This window comes from Bubalus bubalis, chromosome 18 (assembly GCF_019923935.1).
Source record: "Bubalus bubalis isolate 160015118507 breed Murrah chromosome 18, NDDB_SH_1, whole genome shotgun sequence".
NCBI lineage: Eukaryota > Metazoa > Chordata > Mammalia > Artiodactyla > Bovidae > Bubalus > Bubalus bubalis.
In genome coordinates this window covers 63,583,479-63,608,599 of record NC_059174.1, presented here as the reverse complement: position 1 = coordinate 63,608,599, position 25,121 = coordinate 63,583,479, and the positions used below count along the sequence as shown (strand labels likewise).

The 25,121-nt window shown below is 47.5% G+C and overlaps 2 protein-coding genes and 2 pseudogenes across 2 annotated transcripts; 1 reads left to right on the top strand and 3 right to left on the bottom strand.

Moving 5' to 3' along the window:
• Positions 1–1,296: 1,296 nt before the first annotated feature.
• Positions 1,297–4,562, bottom strand: LOC112580151 (zinc finger and SCAN domain-containing protein 5B-like). The gene is made up of 4 exons (XM_045163239.1): positions 4,108–4,562; positions 3,623–3,829; positions 2,348–2,498; positions 1,297–1,983 (listed from the first exon to the last, which is right to left on the bottom strand). Exons 1-4 carry the CDS (start codon positions 4,495–4,497, stop codon positions 1,340–1,342), a joined length of 1,392 nt encoding a protein of 463 aa, XP_045019174.1. The 5' UTR covers positions 4,498–4,562; the 3' UTR covers positions 1,297–1,339.
• Positions 4,563–6,645: 2,083 nt separating this feature from the next.
• Positions 6,646–10,786, bottom strand: LOC112580179 (zinc finger and SCAN domain-containing protein 5B-like). Its single transcript, XM_045163387.1, has 5 exons — positions 10,686–10,786; positions 9,752–10,225; positions 9,256–9,462; positions 8,145–8,298; positions 6,646–7,770 (listed from the first exon to the last, which is right to left on the bottom strand). Exons 2-5 carry the CDS (start codon positions 10,127–10,129, stop codon positions 7,124–7,126), a joined length of 1,386 nt encoding a protein of 461 aa, XP_045019322.1. The 5' UTR covers positions 10,130–10,225; positions 10,686–10,786; the 3' UTR covers positions 6,646–7,123.
• Positions 10,787–12,390: 1,604 nt separating this feature from the next.
• On the bottom strand, positions 12,391–13,584 carry LOC123465129 (annotated as a pseudogene).
• Positions 13,585–23,021: 9,437 nt separating this feature from the next.
• LOC123330328 lies at positions 23,022–24,609 on the top strand (annotated as a pseudogene).
• The last annotated feature ends 512 nt before the right edge of the window (positions 24,610–25,121 follow it).

Genomic DNA, 25,121 nt, shown 5'->3' with positions numbered 1-25,121 from the left:
CCCCAACCTGGCCTCTGTATTGGCTTTTAAGTGCGAGCAGCCAGACACCAATATCTATTACAATATCATCCTTGAGTTTGCCGCCCCCCCCAAAATTCCCAGGCTAATTAATAGAAGAAAACGCTGATTCTTTAAAAAGAAATACTTTATTTTCTCCATTCTGCTCCAAATGACCTCTCTTCATTTCTGCTGGAGGAGAGCCAGGTGGGATGAAAGAGTGCTACCTTGAAGCATCTTTTCAAGCACAGACACCCTAGAATCTCAGTGTTCAAAAGGGCATTAATATTACATTACCTAACAGTTCATAATTCCAAAAGAATACACTTACTTTAAATGCTCGAGTGGGTGCTCAGTCGCTTCAGTCATGTCCGACTCTTTGCAACCCAACAGACCGCAGCCTGCCAGGCTCCCCTGTCCATGGGATTCTCCAGGCAAAATACTGGAGTGGGTTACCATTCCCTTCTCCAGGGAATCTTCCTGATGAGGGGATCGAACCTGGGTCTTCTAGGCTGCAGGTGGATTGTTTACCGCTGAGCTACTGGGGAAGCCTTACAGAGGGTCGATATTTCCACCTAATAATGGCCATGTAACAAACCGCTGCTATCATCTACTCCATATAAAAATTTGGGGATAGGGTGGGATGATTTGGGAGAATGGCACTGACACATGTATAATATCATGTATGAAACGAGTTGCCAGTCCAGGTTCGATGCACGATACTGGATGCTTGGGGCTGGTGCACTGGGACGACCCAGAGGGATGGGACAGGGAGGGAGGAGGGAGGAGGGTTCAGGATGGGGAACATGTGTATACCTGTGGCAGATTCATGTTGATACATGGCAAAAACAATACAAGATAGTAAAGTTAAAAAATAAAATAAAGAAAAAAAAATCTTTGAAGGGGAAATATACAGGACACTTATTTGACAAAAATGTCTTTGTTTATTAGAAATTTAAATTTCACTGGTGATCCTCTTTTTCATCTAGACACTCTGCTAGGAGCATCCTATTTTACAATGAAATCTTCCCTAATGGGGGGACAATCAACAGTGACCTCAGTTTCATAAACAAGAAAACTAATGAGACCTGCATTCACTGAAAGAAGAACAACACAAAGCCAAAACTTATCACAAAAACACAGGCTACACTAAAGTAGAAAACAAAATCTGAAGGGAAAGAATTCACACCTAATTCATGTGAATGGAACCCCATCGGGTTCCAGTATGATCGTAAGTTCTTCACATGTCACCCTTTCTTTGTATCATATAACTGACAAATAATCCCGAATTTCCTTCACGGAGCAGAAGGCACTTGGACCTGAGGGCAGGGTCCTGAGCCAGTCATCTGGAATGGATTTTCCGGTGGCGTTTGAAAGTCCCCAGCTGACGGAAGGCTGTGTGACACTTGGGGCACACGTAGGGCTTGAGCCCAGAGTGGGTGCGTTGGTGAACACTGAGGTTCCCTCGGTGGCCGAAAGCTCTGTCACACTGCTCACAGCGGAAAGGCTTCTCCTGGGTGTGGGTCCTCTTGTGAGCGCACAGTGTGGAGTCCTGGGTGAACTTCTTGAGGCAGAGATCACAGCTGTAGGGCTTCTCGCCAGTGTGGATACGCTCGTGAACCCGCAGGTCTGAAGGCTGTATGAACCCTTTGGCACAGATGTCGCACTGAAAGGGCCTCTCTCCTGTGTGTGTCCTCTGGTGCAGGGTAAGCTGAGATTGATAAGGAAAGCTCTTTTGGCACACCCTGCATTCAGAGGGTGCCCGTCCCAGGGTTTCTGCTACCTCAGGAAGACTGGTGGGTCCCACGGTGCCAGATGCACCAACAAATGGGACCCACGCTGTCCTTAGAACTCTCCTGGGTCCAAACACGTGGCTGCTTCTTGATCCACGTCTTGGCAAGTCGGACTGCTCTCCCGTTTCCTTTTGACATGTCTGCGATTCTTTACAGGACCTCATCTGGATCCACTCATAGTGGAAACGTCTCCCTTTGGAACACAGGAAGAAAGGGTTCAGGAGACACATTTTAAATACCAGTTTCTTCTTGAGGATTCTTCTCTCTCTCTATGCTCCCAGAATCCCCTGAAAGAAATTCAGCACCACACTTAACAAGGAACATTTTCTGTGCTGCTGGCCTCACTGGAAACCTGATGTTGGCTGAGAAGTTCCCATCAAGCAACCAAGCTAAGAGCTTGGACTGTGGGGCTCTGGAACGTTGATGATAGAGAAGGCTGGCACTGGAAAACGATCTCCACCGCCCCATCCAAGGATGGTGATGCTGACTACCCAGCTGCATGCCACCATAGGAGGGAGTCACTAACTCTGCTGAATTCCACGGTTTTGAATACTCACCAGGACCCTTCAGAAGTTCAGGTTCTTTAGATTGAAGGGTTTTTGTCTCTCCCCCTTCTTCCAGCAGGTCCTTCTCCAAGTTCTCCCTGGGCGTCTGACCCTCCAGCTCACCTGTTTCAGGAACAGTCTCTGGCAGGAGAGCTCTCTGGTCCTGACAAGGGACAAACAAGCAGAGTCAAGGCCATTTACCCCAGTCCATGGAAAACTGTTTCCTGTTTCCCATTCTCCCTCGTATCTTGATCTAAGACTCCAACTTTCTTCATGTCATTTTAGGGGATATGCCCTGACTTCTTCTTGTCCACCCCATCACCCTGACTGATAATCATCTCCTGATACTCAAGGCTGTCCTGGATCTATACAGACTGTATCTTGCAATCAAATCAGGACATCACAGTTGGCACTCTGAGTTCTCTATGCATAGGTCTCTCCAAATCATACCCACTCCTGCCTGCCCTTGACTCTGGAAGTAAAGAACTCTAAGTCCAGCTCTCTTGACTCCATCACTGTTGGAGACTTTGCCTGGATGCATCTTTGCAATGGTGGTTACGAAGTAGATAGGAAGATGACGACCACTATTTTTAGTCTCTACTCCATGCAAGTCAATAGCATCCCCTGCCTATACCCAACCTTATTTGAAGAAATCAACTGTCTTCGATTCATTCTTCAATGTCTGAAAGGGAAAGTGTTAGTCGCTCAGTCGTGTCTGACTCTCTGCAAACCCATGGGCTATAGCTGCCAAGTTCCTCTGTTCATGGGATTCTCCAGGCAAGAACACTAGAGTGGGTAGCCATTCCCTTCTCCAGGGGATCCTCCTGACCCAGGCATCGAACCCAGGTCTCCTGCATTGTCGGCAGATTCTTCACCATATGAACCACCAGGGAAGCCCAATGTCTACTGGGGGGCAAAATGAGTCCAATTTCGAGTCACTCCATCAGTTGCAAGGAATGATCATATTCTGAAATATGACATGCCCTTGGGCAAGGTGGCCGTGGGTAAATCAGCTGTCAGTGCATTTACCTGCAGCAAATTGAACCTAGCATCATATAAGGAAGACAGGATTCCCTTCTTCCCACTCCTAAGACTAGAAGCTTTCATAGGAGAGGGACAGAGATGGATTATCTTCATTCTCACACTGATTAGAAAAAATGTCTAGGAAGTGAATGCATCCACTGGAATTCCTGGAAGCAATGGGTCCATTCCTGTCCTCTGTCGAATCTCCCCATTCCTCCAGCAGCCACACCAACCTGAGTCTCTTCTACATGCTTCCACTCTTACCTGCTCCCTAGATAGGTTCATGGCTCCTGGCAGATTCTGCAGCTCTTGGCTTCCTTCCTGGCCATCCTCTGGAGGTATGACCCTTGAGGGCGGTTGGGGCTCCCCACATGGGTCTCTGCCATCATCCATATCACCGGCCTTGGCTTCAACCATCTCAGTATCGGGATCACGCACGGGATATTTCTGCCCTTGTATGCAGACTATGGTCTGTGAAGGGAGAAATCAATCAAAACCAGTCTCTATAAACCTGAAATGTAGCTTTCAGGTATCCAATGACATTGACAATAGAAGCTCACGTTAGGTGTAAAAGATCGACATCCTTCGAGTGAGACAGCCAAAAGTATCTCCCAAATTGCCCAACTGTGAACTTCTCTCACCTGTTTGGGAACCACTGATACAGAGCCAAACCCGCAGGTCCTATCTTGTGATCCCTGCAGCTTGCACGTGTCTCCTCCTCCCACACCCATCACTAAGGTCCTACTCACCCAGTTCTTGGGTTTCTGCTTATTTCTCAGCACGTCCTCCAGGGCTTTGCAACTCTGCACCCCACTTTCTTTGAGCAGGACCTGGCACTCCAGGGGCATGCAGATCATGAACTGCTCCAGCACCAGCCTGTCCATCATCTGCTCCTTGGTGTGAAGATCCGGCCTCAGCCACAGATGGCAGAGTTCACGGAGTCTCCTCAGATCCTCGACAGAGTCGGACTCCTCTGAGCTGCTAAATGTTCTGAACCGGACGTGCCAGGTTTCCTGGTCACAGTCTGAGTTTTCCATGAGTGTGTCTTGGGGTGGCACGGACGCCAGTGACTCTGCCCCAGGGCTGTCTGTCATGTGTCCACAACCCTGAAAAAATGTCTGGTCCTCAGCCATATTCATGGAGGAAATTTCCAGTAGGACTCTGAGCAAATGCTTCTAGAAGTGGGTGCCCAGTTGACGCCTATGGAAATAGATTTCCTCAGCTTTTCCTCATCATTAAAGTCACTGGTTAGCCGTCTAGGGAGACAACAAAAAAGAGAAACAACAGTTACTTTTTCCCCAACCTTCTGTCTCCCCTACATCCCAATATTGAACACCATTGCTCAACTCATTCAATATTTCATAAAACTGTCTGGTCAGAAATGACCATAGGGCTTCCTTGGTGGTCCAGTGGCTAAGAATCTGCCTGCCAATGCAGGGGGACATGGGTTTGATCCCTGATATGGGAAGACCCCGCCTGCCTCGAAGCCTGTGCACCACAACTTTTGAGCCTGAGAGGGGCAACTACTGAACCCGAGCTGTAGACTCCCAGCTCTGCCATGGGAGAAGCCACCACAATGAGAAGCCCATACCCCTCAGCTAGAGAGTAGTCCCCACTAGCTATGACTACAGAAAGCCCTCACAGCAAAGAAGACCCAGCCCAGCCAAAATCAAGGAATTAAAAAACTTAAAACTAATAATAAACATATATGTAGTTTTTAATGGCCATAGGGTGCCGCTCAGAAACCCTTGAAGAAAACCAGCCACATCACAGCAACATGTGTGGAAACATTCTTCTCCCCTCGCAGAAGAGATGGATTAACCGTTGTTAATGTGGGGTTAGAGGAATATCTCCTGTCACAAGGTCTCCCAGCTAATGTAGGATGAACAGAAAGTGAGACCTTTCTGAAACCCACCCGTGTGTCCTGATTTCTAGCCATCCTCCTTGGACGTGCCCACTCACCGCTTACCCCTTCCAGGTCTCTTGCCTTCAGCCTCCTCAGGTCAGGCACTGGCTCTCAAAGTGTGGCTGGAGCTGAAATGTCTGTATTTATAGAGACTTGGGTGAAACTCCAGGGGTTTCAGGCCATAACCTCATCATCCCAGTGATTGGATAAAGGGCATGGAAGGAACAACTTTGCCTAATCTGGGTAGATTCCATTTCCTGTGGAGACTCCAACAGGAAGAACCATTATAGAGGCCACCATATTGGTTTGGCATTAAACTTTCTCTAATGTATTTTATTTACTTTAGACTTCATGGATGGCATTTCTTGGGGAAACAGATTGATTTTCCTGATCTAATGAATTTTTTCTCTGCTTGGAGACTATGAAGCAGTCCAATAATTGTAATCCAATGGTTGTAATCAAATTGGGTTACTTAATCTTGTTTCTTTTCTCCTGAAATAAGTCATCAAAGACTTTTGTCTAAAATCAGCTGATGAGATCAACTGTAAGAAACCATTTCAGAGAGGCATCACAGAAACCAGAGGTTGTACACCAGTAGGGAAAAAGAGAAGAAGGCAATGGCACCCCACTCCAGTACTCTTGCCAGGAAAATCCCATGGATGGAGGAGCCTGGTGGGCTACAGTCCCTGGGGTCGCTAAGAGTCAGACAGGACTCAGCGACTTCACTCCCACTTTTCCCTTTCATGCATTGGAGAAGGAAATGGCAACCCACTCCAGTGTTCTTGCCTGGAGAATCCCAGGGATGGGGGAGCCTGGTGGGTGACCATCTATGGGGTCGCACAATGTCAGAAATGACTGGAGCAACTTAGCAGCAGTTAGCAGCAGCAGGGGAAAAGAATGACACTTATCAATTTAAGAAGCCTTCTGTTTCTAAATACCTAAGGAAGCAGTATCCAAACTAGTACAAAGGGAACATATCTCAACATAATAATGGCCACATAGACAAAATCATGGCTATCACCTACCAGTAGCAAAGTCTTAGAAGAGAAAACACACAGCTTTTTGATAGAAATTTGTTTGTTTATTTGAAATTTAAATTACACTGGTGAACCTGTATTTAATCTAGCCATCCTGCTGCTGCTGCTGCTAAGTCGCTTCAGTCGTGTCCGACTCTGTGAGGCCCCATAGATGGCAGCCCACCAGGCTCCCCCTTCCCTGGGATTCTCCAGGCAAGAACACTGGAGTGGGTTGCCATTTCCTTCTCCAATGCATGAAAGGGAAAAGTGAAAGTGAAGTCGCTCAGTCGTATCTGAGTCTTAGCGACCCCATGGACTGTAGCCCACCAGGCTCCTCCATGCATGGGATTTTCCAGGCACGAGTACTGGAGTGGAGTGCCATTGCCTTCTCCAGCTGTCCTGCTAGGAGAATCCTATTTTACAAGGAAATCACACCTGACAAGAAGGCAATCAGCAGTAGCCTCACTCTGATGATGAGGTACTGATAACCAGTGAGACACAGCTTCATTGGAAGAACAAGAACAACACAAAGGAAAACATGTAAGAAAACCAGAGTCTAACATCGTAAGGCAATTCTCCTCCAATTGAAAATACACAAATGAAAATGAAAACTATAGTCTATAGCAACATAGAAAACAAAATCCAAAGGGAAAAATAAGTCATCACGCAAATATCCTAATTCACTCAAATATCCTAATTCACATGAGTGGAACCCTGGGTTCCACAATCCTCCTATGCCCTTCCCCTGTCATCCACACTGTGTATCACACAGGTGACAAATCATTCTCAATTTTCTCATTAAAACAGAAAAGACTTGGACCTGAGGGCAAGGTACTGAGCCAGTCATCTGGAATGGATTTTCCGGTGGCGTTTGAAAGTCCCCAGCTGACGGAAGGCTGTGTGACACTCAGGGCACACGTAGGGCTTGAGCCCAGAGTGGGTGCGTCGGTGAACATTGAGGTTCCCTCGGTGGCTGAAAGCTCTGTCACACTGCTCACAGCGGAAAGGCTTCTCCTGGGTGTGGGTCCTCTTGTGAGTGCGCAGCGTGGAGTTGTGGGCGAACTTCCTGAGGCAGACATCACAGCTGTAGGGCTTCTCGCCAGTGTGGATCCGCTGGTGAACCCGCAGGTCTGAAGGCTGTATGAACCCTCTGGCACAGATGTCGCATTGAAAGGGCCTCTCTCCTGTGTGTGTCCTCTGGTGCAGGGTAAACTGAGATTGACAAGGAAAGGTCTTTTTGCACACCTTGCATTCAGAGGGTGCCCGTCCCGGGGTTTCTGCTCCCTCAGGAAGACTGGTGGGTTCCACGGTGCCAGATGAACCAACAGAATGGGACCCGAGCTGTCCTGAGAACTCTCCTTGGTCCAAACACGTGTCTGCCTCTTGACCCACGTCTTGGCAAGTGGGACTGCTCTCCCGCTTCCTTTTGATATGTTTGTGATTCTTCAGAGGACGTCGTCTGGATCCACTTGGAGTGGAAACGTCTCCCTCTGGAACACAAGAGGAAAGGGATTAAGGGCCACATTTGAAGTATCACTTCCTTCCTAGGGACTCTCCCCTTTCTCTCTGCCCTCCCAGGATCTGCTGAAAGAAGAGATTCAGCACCATATTTATCAAGGAGCCTTTTCCATGGTGCCAGCCTCATTTGAACCATCCCTAATCTTGGCTACAGACTTCACATCATCGAAACTACCTAAGAGTCTAGCTGATGAAACACTCTGGAGCGTTGACGATGGAGAAGGTTGGCATTGAAGAACCAACTCCTATGCCACAACACCAAGGGATGGAAATCCTGGGTACCGCTTCCTGGACATCAGTGGAGGCAGGCAGTACTTCCTGTGGTCTCCAAGTTTTTAATACTCACCACGATCCTGCAGAAGTTCAGGCTCTTGAGACGAAAGGGTTCTTGTCACTCCTGTGTCTTCCAGCAGGTCCTTCACCAAGTACTCCTTGGAGGGCGTCTGACCCTCCAGTTCACCTGTTTCAGGAATGGTCTCTGGCGGGAGAGCTTTCTGGCCCTGACAAAGGGCAACCAAGCACAGTCAATCCCACTGCCTTAGCCCACGGCAAGCTCTGTCTCCTCTTTCCCCACCCACCTCGTACCCTGATCTCACACTCCAGCTTTCTGAATATCAGTTTGGGGGAGATGCCCTGACTGCTTCCCATCACCCTGATTGGCAATCCTCTTCTGATTCCCATGTCAGTCCTTGATCTATACTGACCACCTCTGGCAAAAGTCCAGACTTCACAGCTGGCACTGCCAATTATCTTTGCACCTATCTCTCCACCTCATCTCACAGTCTCCAGGCCCTGAATCTGAAAGCAGAGGATTCTGGCTCTAGGGCTCCTGACTTCACCACTTGTTGATACCTTGCCTGGATTTGTCTTCATCATGGAAGGTGGCCTGGGGCATAATAAGATGATAAGCAGTATAGCTGTTATACTACATAGCTCTATTCTATACTACATAGCACTATTCTATACTATATAGCTCTATTCATGAGAAATCAGTAGCATCTCCCCCCCCGATTCACATTTGAAAAAAATCCACTCTCTCCAGATATACTCCAATATCTGAGGGGAAAAATGACTCCAACGGGGAACTTGTTATGCAATTCAAGGTGTTTACAATATCCCCCAATATTAAGTGCCTCTGATGAAATCCATCATGGGTGAAACCGCTGTGAGTGCATTTATGCCTGATGAACTGACCCAGCACCATCCCGTGGAAACAGGACTCCTCTGCCCTCATGCTTAGGGCCACAAGCTTTCATGGTGAAGGACTATGAAACATGGATTGTCTTCATTCTCACACTGGCTGGAAAATGCCAGGAATGGAATGCATCCATGGGAATTCCTGGAGGCAGAGGGTCCATTTCTGTCCTTTGCCCAGTTCTCCCAATTACTTCTGCAGCCACCCCAACCCGACCCTGTTCTACCTGCTCCCAGACTGGAGGTCAGGACATCACACTCACCTGCCCCCTCGACAGGTCCTTGGCTCCTGGCAGATGCTGCCCGTCTTGGCTTTCCTGCTGGCCCTCGTCTGGAGGGATGACACTGACTGTAGGCTGGGGCTCCCTGGCTCGGTCTCCCTCACTGTGCCTTTCACTGACCTCAGATCCTAACATCTCAACACCCGAGACGGGCATCAAAACATCCTCGCCTTGGACACGCACTACAGCCTGTGAGGAAAAATTCAGATAGGATCAGTCTCCCTTCACAAGATCCAAAAAGGTATTCATTGTGTATCCCACCCTAGGAGCCCACCTCCTGGGAATGACATTTGAAAGACCAACACCCTCCAAGTGAGGATCAACAGAAACATCTCCAGTGATGCCACAGGCAAGTGCTCACCCCTCTGGGAATCCCTGATTTAGAGCCAAGCCCTCTGATCCTTCTGCTTCATCTCCCAGCTCCCAGCCCCTCATCCCGCCGTTCCCTGTCTCACAGGGTCACTAGGGTCCTACTCACCCATTTCGTCAGTTTCTGCTTCTTTCTCAGCACCTCCTCCAGATCCTCACAAGTCTCGGCACCACTACTTTTGACTAACACCTGGATCTCAGGGGGCACGCACATCACGAACTGCTCCAGCACCAGCCTGTCCACCATCTCCTCCTTGGTGTGAAGATCCGGCCTCAGCCACAGCCCGCAGAGTTCACGGAGCCTCCTCAGAGCCTTGATGGGGTCGGATTCGTCCGAGCTGCTAAACGTTCTGAAGCGGACGCGCAACTCTTCCAGGTCTGAGTCGCGGTTTTCCCTTCGGGTGTCTTGGCCTGGCGCAGATGCCGGCGACTCTGCTCCGGGGCTGTCCGCGACGGGGCCACGACCCCTTGTCCGGTTCTCAGCCATACCGACTGTAGAGCTTTTCAGTAGGACTCTGGGCAAATGCTTCTAGAAGTCGGTGCCCAACTGACCCCGATCGAAAGGAATTTCCTCTTGCTTTTCCTCAGGAATAGATTCACTATTCAGAAATAGCGGGCAAAAAAGAAAAAAGAATGCAGCCGATTAGTTTTATTTTCATCCACCCTACCATCCCTCATCCCAATACTGGGCAGTATTCCCCCCTCAGAATTTCACACCAGGGACAAGAATCCATTCTCTTACTCCTCCGCCATCCATCTTATACTACAAGAAACTGTGTGGTCACAACTGTCCACAGGGCAGTGCTTAAAAGCCCTTGTTGAAAAAATGAACCACCCCACACGACACCATGGAGTGTGGAAACAATCTCATCTCACAGAAGATTCCACAAATGAACCACGGTTTATGTGTGGCCGGAGGAGATGGGTGGATTTCACACGGTCTCTGAGCGAATGCAAGGAGAACAGAAAGCCAGGACTTACTGAAACCCACTTCCACGGGCCCTGACTCTCTAGCGATCTCTTTAGACACTCCCATCAATTACCTCTTTGAAGCCTTCTCGCCTCGGTCCTCCTCAGTTGGGGACTCGCTCTCCAACTCGGCTGGCGGAGACACGTCTCTCTTTCGCGCTGGAGAAACGCCGGCCCTCTCGGCCTGTTACCCGATCGGCGCATGGATTCGGTGAGGGCGGGGCGAAACATTCTAGATAATCCCTCTTTACTTAATCACAGGGATTCGATTGCCCGTGGAAACTCGCTCAGGAGAACCACGCTTTGCTAAAGAGGCCTCCATAGTGATTTAGAGACAGATTTTGTGTATTTTTTTTTGTTGTTCTGTTTTTGGCCAAGCAGGGAGGCAGGTGCGGTCTCATTTCCCAGACGGCGGAAGGACACCACGCTGCCTGCCGCGGGAGCGCTGAGGCTCACCCGCTGGGCCGCGCGGGAAATCCCTCGGTTTCCGTTTGGATTTCATTGATTTTGGACTTCGGGGATTGCATTTTGCGATGAACGGACTGGTTTCAATGATCTCGTGAATTTTTGGTCTCACTGCCTGGAGGGTTTGACGGAGTCAGAGACATGATGGTGGGAGCCAGATCGGTTTGACTCCTCTGGTCTTTTCTGTTCATGTGAGATAAGTCTTCAAAGGCTTTTCTAAAATCAGCTGATGAGCTAAGGTGTGAGAAAACCCGATGTCTAAGAAGCCTTTTTAAAGAGTAGAAGTTGTACACCAATAGGAAAGAAGAATGACACCTATCTCTTTCGGAAGCCTTCCTTTTTCAAAATACCTCAGGAAGAAATCCCCAAACAAGTATGGAGCGAGTGAATCTATCTCAGCATAATAACAGCCATGTAGGCAAAACCACGGCCACCACCTATTCCCTGTAGAAAAGTCTTAGAAACTACTCAGACACTCTTTGACAGAAATGTGTTTATTTGAAATTTAAATTCCACTGGACAGCCTGGCCTCTGTGCCAGAAACATGCAGTTTTACAGTGAAGTCCCGCCTAACAGGAAGGCAGTCAACAGTAGGCTCAGTTTCATGATGAAGTACTGATAACTAATGAGACATGCTTTCAGTAGAAGAATAACAAAAGAAAGCAAAAACGGATTGAAACAGGCTACACTAAAGTAGAAAACAAAATCCAAAGGGAAAAATAAGCTATCACTCAAAATCCTCTACATTCATGTAAATTTAACCCCCTGGAGCCAATATCCTCCGAAGCTCTTCACATGTCATCCACCCTTTGTGTTATAGAAGTGACAAATCATTGTGAATTTCCTTCTTGGAGCAGAAAGGACTTGGACCCGACGGGCAGGGTCCTGGGCCAGTGGTTCGGAAGTGGTTTCCTGGTGGGATTTGAGAGACTCCACGGAGCAGAAGGCCAGTGACACTCGGGGCACATGTAGGGCTCAAGCCCAGAGTGTGACCACTGAGGTTCCCACTGTGGTTGAAAGCTTTTCACAGTGCTCACAGCAGAAAGGCTTCTCTTGGGTGTGGGTCCTCTGCTGAGCATGCAGCGTAGAGTCCTGGGGGAACTTACTGGGGCAGAGATCACTGCTGTAGGGCTACTTGCCCATGTGGGTCTCCTGGTGAACACACAGGTCTGGAGGCTGCATGAACCATTGCACATGGATGTTGCACTATTTTTTTTTTTAATTTAGAGTTAAAGGGCCATCTCTCTTTATTGTGATTCCGGAATAAGGACCCTTTACTTTGATAAGCACGGGCTCAGCAGAAGGCTCAAAAGGGTGTGTGTAAAAGAATGTTTCTAAAGGCTTCAGAGATGACCGCAACTCTGCTTCCTGCTTCCCCTGGACAATACTCCATCTCCTGGGTGGGGCGGCTACCTGGTCCAGCTGACTTTAGGAATGTCATAGTGCTCCGTGAGCGTGTCCAGGTGTCTGTTGAAGTCCTCCACTCTTCTGCTTGTGGGTTTTGGATGCTTTCTTCAAGATCCTCTCCATTTGTCGCTTCTCCTGCACCTTCTCAAAGGCCACCTGGGCTGGGGTCCGCTTATTGAGGTGGCGCCTCAGCTCCTCCTCCTGGTTCTTCTGGATTTTGCCCATCATTTCCAGAAGTTTTGCCTTGTCTATGTCCTTTTTCTTCTTTGGCTTGGACACACCAAGCTCTGTGACTCCTTTGAGCTTCAGGGGTCCCTTTAGGACCTGCTCGTAGGAGTCCATGCTGCCCATTTTTGGATTCGGATTTCTAAAAGGACAAAAGTCCGGGGTTGGTTTTCTCAAATGGAAATTGGGACAATATCGTTCTCCTCTGTAGATCTGAGAGGTTTTTGTGTGTGGGGTAACACAAATGAACACAGATGAACATCTCTGCTTAGTCCAGGGAGCCAAGGTTCAGAAAGCCTTGTGGAATAAATGCAGCACACCACACCACCGCATGGAGGGTGGCAACACCCTATAAATCAGGGTGATTTATAAACCTATAAATCAGACGGAGGCAGGAAAGGGGAGCCTGAAAGACCTCTTAATTAAAATGTCTTTTATGCAAGCGAGGGATCCGTGTTCAGTTATATTTCCAAAGTTCCTTTTACGTGTTTCAAGTCCGTTCTTCCCCCCTCACAGAGAGCTCGGCAGTCGACCGTTTAAGGGAGATCCACTGCTTTCACAGGGTCTTTGAGCTGATGCAAGGTGAGTAGAAAACCCGCCTTCCGAAACCCACCAACTCCTTCTATATTGATTCCCAAACCTTCTCCTTAGACGTTCTCACTCATCACTTACCTCCTTTGAGCCCTCTTGCCCTCAGCCTCCTCAAGTCGATGACTGGCTATCAGTGTGTGTCTGGGGCTGAAACATCTCTATTTATAGAGAGATGGGGGAAATGGCAAGGGTCCCTGCTTGTTACCCCATCAGCACAGTGATTGTGTAAGGGCGGGTCAAGCCATTTATATGACCTCATTTTAGATAATCCAGTTTATCCATGGATCCAGTTTCACACGGACACTCCACCAGAAAAAAACCAATTTATCCAAGAGGCCTCCATGTTGGTTTTGTGGTAGACTTCTCTGATAGCTCAGGTGGTAAAGAATGTGCCTGCAATGCAGGAGATGCTGGAGTAATTCCTGGGTCAGGAATCTCTTCTGGGGAAGGGATAGGCTCCCCACTTCAGTGTTCTTGGGCTTCCCTTGTGGCTCAGCTGGAAAAGAAGTAAAGTGAAAGTCTTTCAGTCATGTCCAGCTCTTTGTGACCCTGTGGATATACAGTCCATGGAATTCTCCACGCCAGAAGACTGGAGTGGGTAGCCGTTCCCTTCTCCAAGGGATCGTCCCAACCCAGGGAGCGAAGCCAGGTCTCCCACATTGCAGGCAGATTCTTTACCACCAGGGAAGCCCGTGCACTTTTTGACAGTAAGATTGATTTTCCTGGTCTAGAATATACTTTTCTCATTTACCTGGAGAGTTGGAAGGAGTCAAAGCATAGGTAATCGAAAATTGTAACCAGTTTGGTTCGCCTATGCATCCCTGGTGGCTCAGTGGTAAAGAATCTACCTGCCAATGCAGGAGACGTGGGTTCACTCCCTGGGTTCGGAAGATCTCTCGCAGAAGGAAATGGATAACGCGCTGCAGTATTCTTGCCTGGAAAATTCGATGGGCAGAAGAACCTGCTGGGCCATGGAATAGCAGAGTTGGACACAACTCAGCAACTAAACAACCCTTTTTAAAATTCCGCATGTCAAGATCTTGGACGAAGTCAGAATCTGGAATGTTCTGCAGGGGACGTGCCACCTTTGGGGTTGCAGTCTGGCTTTTCAGTAAGTATGCTTTGGTGCCGCACAGACACCAGTGGTTCTGATTACAGCCTGTCTAGGACTATTCCATGACCCCACAAAAAATGTACATTCTTTAGCCATAGAGACTGAGGAACTTACTAGCATAATGTTGAGCACATGCTTCTAGAAGCCCATGACAATTCACCCCTATGTAAAGGGATTTCCTCTACCTTTCTTCAGCAACGTATTCACTGTTCAGAAGAATGGGGGCAAAAGATAAATGAACAGGACTAGTTTCATTTTATTCCACCCTTCCATCTCCTCTACATTCCTCATCCCAATACCCAATACCATTCCCTCACTGCTACAATCTTTCATATTGAATGGACATTAGTCCATCCATCATTCTTCTGACATCCACATTTTGTGGAAAAAAACTTTGAAATGTCTGAAAGGCTCCCTAGATTTTGACTTCTGTAGTGACTCCCTCCTATGGTGGCATGGGGCTGGGTAGCCAGCATCATCATGCTTGGATGGGTGGGTGGAGATCATTGTCCAGTGCCAACCTTCTCCATCATCAACGTTCCAGTGTCCCACAGTCCAAGCTCTTAGCTTGGTTGCTTGATGGGAACTTCTCAGCCAACATCAGAGTTCCAGTGAGGCCAGCAACACAGAAAATGCTCCTTGTTAAATGTGGTGCTGAATTTCTTTCAGCAGATTCTGGGAGCATAGAGAGACAGAAGAATCCTCAAGAAGAAACTGATATTTAAAATGTGTCTCCTGAACCCTTTCTTCATGTGTTCCAGAGGGAGACGTTTCCACTATGAGTGGATCCAGACGAGGTCCTCTAAAGAATCGCAGACATGTCAAAAGGAAATGGGACCGCAGTCCGACTTGCCAAGACGTGCGTCAAGAAGCAGCCATGTGTTTGGACCAAGGCGAGTTCTCAGGACAGCTTGGGTCCCGTTCTGTTGGTTCATCTGGGACCGTGGGACCCACCAGTGTTCCTGAGGGAGCAGAAACCCCGGGACGGCACCCTCTGAATGCAGGGTGTGCAAAAAGAGCTTTCCTTATCAATCTCAGCTTACCCTGCACCAGAGGACACACACAGCAGAGAGGCCCATTCAATGCGACATCTGTGCCAAAGGGTTCATACAGCTTTCAGATCTGCGGGTTCACGAGCGGATCCACACTGGTGAGAAGCCCTACAGCTGTGATATCTGCCTCCAGAAGTTCACCCACGACCTCACCCAGCGCGCTCACAAGAGGACCCACACCCAGGAGAAGCCTGTCCACTGTGAGCAGTGTGACAGAGCTTTCGGCCACCGAGGGAACCTCAGTGTTCACCAACGCACCCACTCTGGGCTCAAGCCCTACGTGTGCCCCGAGTGTCACACAGCCTTCCGTCAGCTGGGGACTTTCAGACGCCACCAGAAAATCCATTCCAGATGACTGGCTCAGGACCCTGCCCTCAAGTCCCAGAAGGAAATTCGGGATTATTTGTCAGTTATGTGATACAAAGAAAGGGTGACATTTGAAGAAGTTACGATCATACTGGAACCCGATGGGGTTCCATTCACTTGAATTTGGTGAATATTTGAGTGACGACTTATCTTTCCCTTCAGATTTTGTTCTCTACTTTAGTGTAGCCTGTGTTTGTGATAAGTTTCATCTTTGTGTTGTTCTTCTTCAGTGAATGCAGGTCTCATTAGTTTTCAGTACTTTGTGAAATTGAGGTCACTGCTGATTGTCCCCCCCTCCATTAGGGAAGATTTAATTGTACAGTAGGATGCTCTTAGCAGAGTGGCCAGATGAAAAAGAGGATCACCAGTGAAATTTAAATTTCAAATAAACAAAGACATTTGTGTCAAATAAGTGTCCTGTGTATTTCCCCTTTCTAGATTTTTTCTTGTTATTTTATATTTTAACTTTACAGTATGTATTGGTTTTGCCATATATCAACATGAATCCACCACAGGTATACACGTTGTCCCATCCTGAACCCTCCTCCCTCCTCCTTCACCATACCATCCCTCTGGGTCATCCCAGTGCACCAGCCCCAAGCATCCACTATCATGCATCGAACCTGGACTGGCTACTTTCTCATATATGATATTATACATGTTTCAATGCCATTCTCCCAAATCATCCCACCCCATCCCCAAGGTTTTTTTTATATGGAGTAGGTGATAGCAGCGGTTTGTTACATGCCCATTATTATGTGGAGATATCATCCCTCTGTAAGGCTTCCCCAGTGACTCAGTGGTAAAGAATCTGCCTGCAGCACAGAAGACCCAGGTTCGATCCCTTCATCAGGAAGATCCCCTGGAGAAGGGAATGGCAACCCACTCCAGAATTCTTGCCTGGAGAATCCCATGGACAGAGGAGCCTGGCAGGCTATGGTCTGTTGGGTTGCAACGAGTTGGACACGACTGAGGTGACTAAGCACCCACTCGCGCATTTAAAGTACCTGTATTCTTTTGGAATTATGAACTGTTAGGTAATGTAGTATTAATGCCCATTTGAACATTGAGATTCTAGGGTGTCTCAGCTAGAAAAGATTCTTCAAGGTAGCACTCTTTCATCCCACTTGACTGTCCTCCAGCAGAAATGAAGAGAGGTCATTTGGAGCAGAATGGAGTAAATAAAAGTATTTCTTTTCAAAGAATCAGCATTTTGTTCTATTAATTAGCCTGGGAATTTGCTGGGGGAGGCAAACTCAAGGATGATATTGTAATAGATATTGGTTTCTGGCTGCTCCACTTAAAAGCCAATACAGAGGCCAGGTTGGGGGGAAGGAATGTTAGCTTTATTCTGGATGCCAGCAACTGTTGAAAGTGAAAGTGAAGTCGCTCAGTCATGTCCAACTCTTTGCCACCCCATGGACTGTAGCCTACCAGGGTCCTCCGCCCATGGCATTTTCCTGGCAAGAGTACTGGACTGGGTTGCCATTTCCTTATCTAACAACTGTGGAGGCGGGGCAGACGTCTGTCCAATGGCTGACTCCCCCCACCTCCCACCCCAGACAATTAATGAGCAACAGCTTTTATAGATGGAGGGCGGGGGCTACAGGCAGAAACAGCGCAGTCAACTCTGACAATCACTTGAAACTGGTCATCACTGGTCTGATCAGTGTTATCTTGATTGTTGTCAATACAGTTAACCTTCAGGTCCAGGGTACCTTTGTTTTCATTTCTTGGGTCAATTCTCAGAATTGTGTGAGCTTCTCTCATGGTTTCCCAGGAGGCTCAGTGGTAAAGAATCCGCCTGCCAAATCAGGAGACGTGATTTTGCTCCCTCGGTGGGGAAGATCCCCGAGAGAAGGGAATGGCAACTCACTGCAGTATTCTTGCCTGGAGAATCCCATGGACTGAGGAACCTGGTTGGCTACAGTCCATGGGGTCACAAAGAGCCACTTCACTTTCTTTCACTTTGCAACTCCATGCACTGCAGCACTCCAGGCTTCCCTGTCTTTCACTGTCTCCCAGGAGTTTGCTAGAACTCGTGTCCATTGAGTCAGTGATGCCATCCAACCATCTCATCATCTGTCGCCTCCTATCTCAAAGGATGTTAACTTACAGGCCCAAGATGGAGGCAACTAATTCAAAGAAGCAATATAGAATATAAAGACTGGGCCTCTTCAGAAACAGGGGTATTAAAACCATTATCAAAGAATCAACACAAGAAATTAATACAATGAAATATGAATAAGACTTCAAAACACAGAGCCAGTTAAGTACTAGTTAAGAAAAGTGAATAACAGGGCTCCCCCGGGGGCTCGGAGGTAAAGGCTGTGCCTGCCAATGAGAGGACACGAGTTCCATCCCTGACCCGAGAAGGTCCCAGCGCTCAGGAGCAACTAAGGCCATGCGACACAACCACCGAGCCTGGGAGCCGCCACTCCTGAAGCCCAGAGCCCCGAGAGCCCGGGCTCCACACAAGAGAGGTCACTGCAGTGAGAAGCCTGTGCCCGCGACGGGAGAGGAGCCCTGCGCCCTGAGCAGCAACAAAGACCCAGCACAGCCAAAAATGAATGGATTTAAAAATAAAATACATACCGACGCTGAGAAACTGCTATTGAGGAAACGTGGTGATGGAGTGAGATGCCGGGTGATAAAGCAACAGGCCTGTCCTTCTCCAAAGAACCACTGATTGTGTGGAGATCTGAAGACAGCCTGAGGGTGTCAGGGGAAGGACTTTCCAGACAGCAGAGTAAAACCCTACAAAGTAGACCGCAAAGCCAGTTGGGCTTGGTGTGGTCAGGTGTGCCAGGTGGCTGGGGTTGGAGGAGAGGTAGAGAGTGTCAGGAGTTGTGCCCTCTGAGGGTGTGAGAAAGGATTTGGATTTGCCAAGGGAAGATTTCATGCAAGGATGGGCACAATAAAGGACAGAAATGGTATGGACCCAAGAGAAGCAGAAGATATTAAGAAGAGGTGCCAAGAATACACAGAACTACACTAAAAAGATCTTCATGACCCAGATAATCCCAAAGGTGTGATAACTCACCTAGAGCCAGACATCCTGAAATGTGAAGTCAAGTGGGCCTTAGGAAGAATCACTATGAACAAAGCTAGTGGACGTGATGGAATTCCAGTTGAGCTATTTCAAATCCTCCGACATGATTTCGTGAAAGTGTTGCACTCAATAAGTCAGCTAATTTGGAAAACACAGCAGTGGCCGCAGGACTGGAAAAGGTCAGTTATCATTCCAATCCCAAAGAAAGGCAATGCCAAAGAATGTTAAAACTACTGCACAATTGCACTCATCTCACATGCTGGCAAAATAATGCTCAAAATTCTCCAAGCTGGTCTTCAACAGTACATGAACCATGAACTTTCAGATGTTCAAGCTGGATTTAAAAAAGGCAGAGGAACCAGAGATCAAATTGCCAACATCAATTGGATCATTGAAAAAGCAAGACCGTTCCAGAGAAACATCTACTTCTGATTTATTGACTATGCCAAAGCCTTTGTCTGGTGGATCAGAAGAAACTGTGAAAAACTGTTAGACAGGAATACCAGACTTCCTGAGCTGCCTCCTGAGAAATCTGTATGCAGGTCAGGAAGCAACAGTTAGAACTGGACTTGGAACAACGGACTGATTCCAAATTGGGAAAGGAGTACATCAAGACTGTATACTGTCACCCTGCTTATGTAACTTATATGCAGAGTACATCATGAGACAAGCTGGGCTGGATGAAACACAAGCTGGAATCAAGATTTGCAGGAGAAATATCAATAACCTCAGATACACAGATGACACGACACTTTTGGCAGAAAGCAAAGAAGAACCAAGGAGTCCCTTGATGAAAGTGAAAGATGAGAGTGAAAAAGTTGGCTCAAAATTCAACGTTCAGGAAACTAAGATCATGGCATCCAGTCCCATCCCTTCATGGCAAATAGATGGGGAAACAGTGGAAACAGTGAGATAATTTATTTTTGGGGCGGGGGAGCTCCAAACTCACTGCAGATGGTGACTACAGCCATGAAATTAAGACTCTTGCTCCCTGGAAAAAAGTTATGACCAATCTCGACAGTGCAGTAAAAAACAGAGACATTACTTGGCCAACAAAGGTCCAGCTAGTCAAAGCTATGGTTTTTCCAGTAGTCATGTATGGATGTGAGAGTTGGACTTAAAGAAAGCTGAGAGGCAAGAAACTGATGCTTTTGAACCTTGGTGTTGGGGAAGACTCTTGAGTGTCCTTTGGGCTGCAAGGGGATCCAACCAGTCCATCTTAAAGGAAATCAGTCCTGAATATCATTGGAAAATATTTCAGCTGAAGCTGAAACTCCAATTCTTTGGCCACCTGATGCAAAGAACTGACTCATTTGAAAAGACCCTGATGCTGGGAAAGATGGAAGGCAGGAGGGGAAGGGGATGACAGAGGATGAGATGGTTGGATCGCATCTCTGACTCAATGGATGTGAGTTTGAGTAAACTCCGGGAGCTGCTGATGGACAGGATGGCCTGACTTGCTGCATTTCATGCCGTCTCAGAGTTGGACACGACTGAGCGACTGAACTGAACTGACCTGAACTGAACCCATAGATGCAAGAAGTAGATGAATGGATTGCCAAGGGTAAGGCGGGAAGTGGGCAGAGAATGGGGAGGGACTTTTCATGATTCACATTTTGTTCTTGGGGTGATGAGAAAGCTTGGAAGTAGACAACATTGACAGCTGCACAACATTGTGAACGAACTTGATGGAACAAGATGGTACACTTTAGATAAGAGTCAAAATTGTATGTTGTGTGTTTCATGACCATAACAAGTATGTGATCAGGAACTTGATTCTCTTTGGATCCTTTTGTGTGTCCCTTCCTTGGAGCTAATAAATACCCTGGTGACAGCAAGTAAATGTTTTGTGTGGACAATCTGTGCTTAATGTTTCCAACGTCACTATACTACATAGAATTCAGTGTTTAAATAGGCTTCCTCGTATTTTTTTTCCCCAGAAGAATCATGACGGAGAGCCTTGCCTGGTGGCTTGTCTTGACCGAATCATATAAAACCTGTCATTGCTGTTCATGTCCATTTGAGGAGTCTCACACACTGTAAATTTCTTGAAAGTACAGCAAAGGACAACATAGTCCCAGACTACAGAATCAAAATCTAGGGAGCCGTTCAGACATTTCAACCTTTTTTTCCCATAAAGGTGGATGTCAGAAGAATGATGGATGGACTAAGGTCCATTCAATATGAAAGATTGTACCAGTGAGAGAATGGTATTGGGTATTGGGGTGAGCAATGTAGAGGAGATGGAAGGGTAGAATAAAATGGAACTAGTTCTGTTCATTTATCTTTTCCCCCATTCTTCTGAACAGTGAATACAATGCTGATGAAAGGTAGAGGAAAACCCTTTACATAGGGGTGAATTTGTCATGGGCTTCTAGAAGCATGTGCTCAACATTTTGCTAGTAAATTCCTCAGTCACTATGGCTAAAGAATGTACATTTTTTGTGGGGTCATGGAATAGTCCTAGACAGGCTGTAATCAGAACCACCAGTGTCTGCACCACACCAAAGTGTACTTACTGAAAAGCCAGACTGCGACCCCAAAAGTGGCAGGTTCCCTGCAGAACATTCCAGATTCGGACTTCGTCCGAGATCTTTACATGTGGAATTTTAAAAAGGGTTGTTTAGTCGCTGAGTTGTGTTCGACTCTGCTATTCCATGGCTCACCATGTTCTTCTGTCCATCGAATTTTCCAGGCAAGATTACTGCAGTGTGTTGTCCATTTCCTTCTGCGAGAGATCTTCCGAACCCAGAGAGTGAACCCATGTCTTCTGCATTGGCAGGCAGATTCTTTACCACTGAGCCACCAGGGACGCATAGGCGAACCAAACTGGTTAAAATTTTCAGATACCTATGCTTTGACTCCTTCCAACTCTCCAGGTAAATGAGAAAAGTATTTGCTAGATCAGGAAAACCAATCTTACTGCCAAAAAGTGCACGGGCTTCCCTGGTGGTACGAGACAGCAAAAGAGACACTGATGTATAGATCAGTATTATGGACTCTGTGGGAGAGGGAGAGGGTGGGGAGATTTGGGAGAATGGCATTGAAACATGTATAATATCATGTATGAAACGAGTCACCAGTCCAGGTTCGATGCACGATACTGGATGCTTGGGGCTGGTGCACTGGGATGACTCAGAGGGAGGGTGTGGGGAGGGAGGAGGGAGGAGGGCTCGGGATGGGGAACACAGGTATACCTGTGTTGGATTCATTTCGATATTTGGCAAAACTAATACAATATTGTAAAGTTTAAAAATAAAATAAAATTAAACTAGAAAAAAAAATAAATTAAAAAAAAAAAAAAAAAAAGAATCTGCCTGCAATGCGGGAGACCTGGCTTCGCTCCCTGGGTTCGGAAGATCCCTCGAAGAAGGGAACGGCTACCCACTCCAGTGTTCTGGTCCGGAGAATTCCATGGACTGTATATCCACGGGGTCACAAAGGGTTGGACATCTAAAAGATTTTCACTTTACTTCTTTCCCAGCTGAGCCACAAGGGAAGCCCAAGAACACTGGAGTGGGTAGCCTATCCCTTCTCCAGCAGATCTTCCTGACTCAGGAATTACTCTAGCATCTCCTGCATTGCAGGGGGATTCTTTACCCCCTGACCTAGCAGAGAAGTCTACCACAAAACCAATATGGAGACCTCTTTGATATACTGTGTTTTTTTCTGGTGGAGTGTCCGTGTGAAACTGGATCCATGGATAAATTGGATTATCTAAAATGAGGTCATATAAATGGCTTGACCCGCCCTTACACAATCGCTGTGCTGATGGGGTAACAAGCAGGGACCCTTGCCATTTCCCCCGGCTCTATAAATAGAGAGTTTCAGCCCCAGACACACTCTGATAGCCAGTCACTGACTTGAGGAGGCTTAGGGCAAGAGGGCTCAATGGAGGTAAGTGATGAGTGAGAATGTCTAAGGAGAAAGTTTGGGAATCAGCACAGAAGGAGGTGGTGGGTTTCAGAAGGCTGGGTTTTCTACTCACCTTGCATCAGCTCAAAGGCCTTGTGAAAGCAGTGGATCTCCCTTAAACTCCATATTAACTACGGTTGGGTGCTTAGCTCTCTGTGAGGGGGGAGAAACGGAGCTGAAACATGTACATGGAACTTTGGAAATATAACAGAACACGGATCCTTCTCTTGCAGAAAAGACATTTAAATAAGAGGTCTTTCAGGTTCCCCCTCCTGCCTCCATCTGATTTACAGGTTTATAAATCACCCTGATTTATAGGCGTTGCCACCCTCCATGCTGTGGTGTGGTGTGCTGCATTTCTTCCTCACGGCTTTCTGAACCTCCGCCCCCTGGGCTAAGCAGACATGTTCGTCTGTGTTCATTTGTGTTAACACGCACAGAGAGACCCTCTCAGATCTACAATACAGAACGATATTGTCCCAATTTCCATTTGAGAAACCTGACGCCCCGTGACTTTTGTCCATTTAGAAATCCGAATCCAAAGATGGGCAGCATGGACGCCTACGAGCAGGTCCAAATGGACCCCGGAAGCCGAAGAGAGTCACCGAACTTGGCGTGACCAAGCAGAAGGAGAAAAAGAACAGAGACAAGGCAAAACTCCTGGAACCGATGGGAAAAATCCAGAAGAACCAGGAGGAGGAGCTGAGGCGCCACCTCGACAAGCGGACTCCAGCCTAGGTGGCCTTTGAGAAGGTGCAGGAGAAGCACAAATGGAGAGGATGCTGAAGTAAGCATCCAAAACTCACAAGCAGAGAGTGGAAGACTTCAACAGACACCTGGACACGCTCACGGAGCACCATGACATTCCTAAAGTCAGCTGGACCAAGTAGCCGCCCCACCCAGGAGATGGAGTATTGTCCAGGGGAAGCAGGAAGCAGAGTTGGGGTCATCTCTGGAGCCTTTGGAAACATTCTTTTACACATATTCTGTGAGTCTTCTGCTGAGCCCGTGCTTATCAAAGTAATGGGCCTTTATTCTGGAAGCGCATTAAACAGAGACGGCCCTTTAAATTACAAAGAGAAAAAAGCAACATCCACGTCCAGTGGTTCATGCAGCCTCGGGACCTGTGTGTTCACCAGGAGACCCACATGGGCAAGTAGCCCTACAGCAGTGATCTCTGCCCGAAGAAGTTCCACCACGACTCCACGCTGCAGGCTCACCAGAGGACCCACACCCAAGAGAAGCCTTTCTGCTGTGAGCACTGTGAAAAAGCTTTCGACCACAGTGGGAACCTCAGTGGACACACTCTGGGCTCGAGCCCTACATGTGCCCCGAGTGTCACCAGCCTTCTGCTCCCTGAGGTCTGTCAAATCCCACCAGGAAACCCATTCCGAACCACTGGCCCAGGACCCAGCCCTTAGGCCAAGTCCTTTCTGCTTCAAGAAGGAAATTCACAATGATTTGTCACTTCTGCAACACAAAGGGTGGATGACATGGGCAGAGCTTCGGAGGATATTGGGTCCAGGGGGTTCCATTTACATGAATGAGGAGGATATTTGAGTGATGGCTTATCGTTCCCTTTGGATTTTGTTTTCTACTTTAGTGTACCCTGTTTCAAAAAGTTTTTGCTTTCTTTTGTTATTCTTTTACTGAAAGCATGTCTCATTAGTTATCAGTATTTCATCATGAAACTGAGCCTACTGTTGACTGCCTTCCTGTTAGGCAGGACTTCTCTGTAAACCTGCAGGACCTGGCACAGAGGCCAAGCTCTCCAGTGGAATTTAAATTTAAATAAACACATTTCTGTCAAATGTGTCTCATAGTTTCTAAGACTTTTCTACAGGGAATAGGTGATGGCCGTGGTTTTGCCCTCATGGCTGTTATTATGCTGAGATAGATTCACTCACTCCATACTTGTTCGGGGATTTCTTCCCGAGGTGTTTCGAAAAAGGAAGGCTTCTGAAAGTGATAGGTGTCATTCTTCTTTCCTATTGGTGTACAACTTCTACTCTTCAAAAAGGCTACTTAGAAATCGGGTTTTCTCACACCTTAGCTCATCAGCTGATTTTAGAAAAGCCTTTGAAGACTTATCTCACATGAACAGAAAAGACGAGAGGAGTCAAACCGATCTGGCTCCCACCACCATGTCTCTGACTCCGTCAAACCCTCCAGGCAGTGAGACCAAAAATTCACGAGACCATTGAAACCAGTCCGTTCACCCCAAAGTGGAGTCCCCAAAGTCCAAAATAAATCAAATCCAAAAGGAAACCGAGGGATTTCCCGCGCGGTCCAGCGGGTGAGACTCAGCGCTCCCGCGGCAGGC

Excerpts from the sequence above, each read along its gene's own strand:
- LOC112580151 (XM_045163239.1), bottom strand. The coding sequence starts at position 4,497 with ATGAATATGGCTGAGGACCAGACATTTTTTCAGGGTTGTGGACACATG. Across the intron at positions 3,830-4,107 it reads AGCAGAAACCCAAGAACTGG|ACCATAGTCTGCATACAAGG; the intron begins GTGAGTAGGACC and ends CTCCCTTCACAG. Across the intron at positions 1,984-2,347 it reads TGAACTTCTGAAGGGTCCTG|GGAGACGTTTCCACTATGAG; the intron begins GTGAGTATTCAA and ends TGTGTTCCAAAG.
- LOC112580179 (XM_045163387.1), bottom strand. The coding sequence starts at position 10,129 with ATGGCTGAGAACCGGACAAGGGGTCGTGGCCCCGTCGCGGACAGCCCC. Across the intron at positions 9,463-9,751 it reads AGCAGAAACTGACGAAATGG|GCTGTAGTGCGTGTCCAAGG; the intron begins GTGAGTAGGACC and ends TTTTCCTCACAG. Across the intron at positions 7,771-8,144 it reads TGAACTTCTGCAGGATCGTG|AGGGAGACGTTTCCACTCCA; the intron begins GTGAGTATTAAA and ends CTTGTGTTCCAG.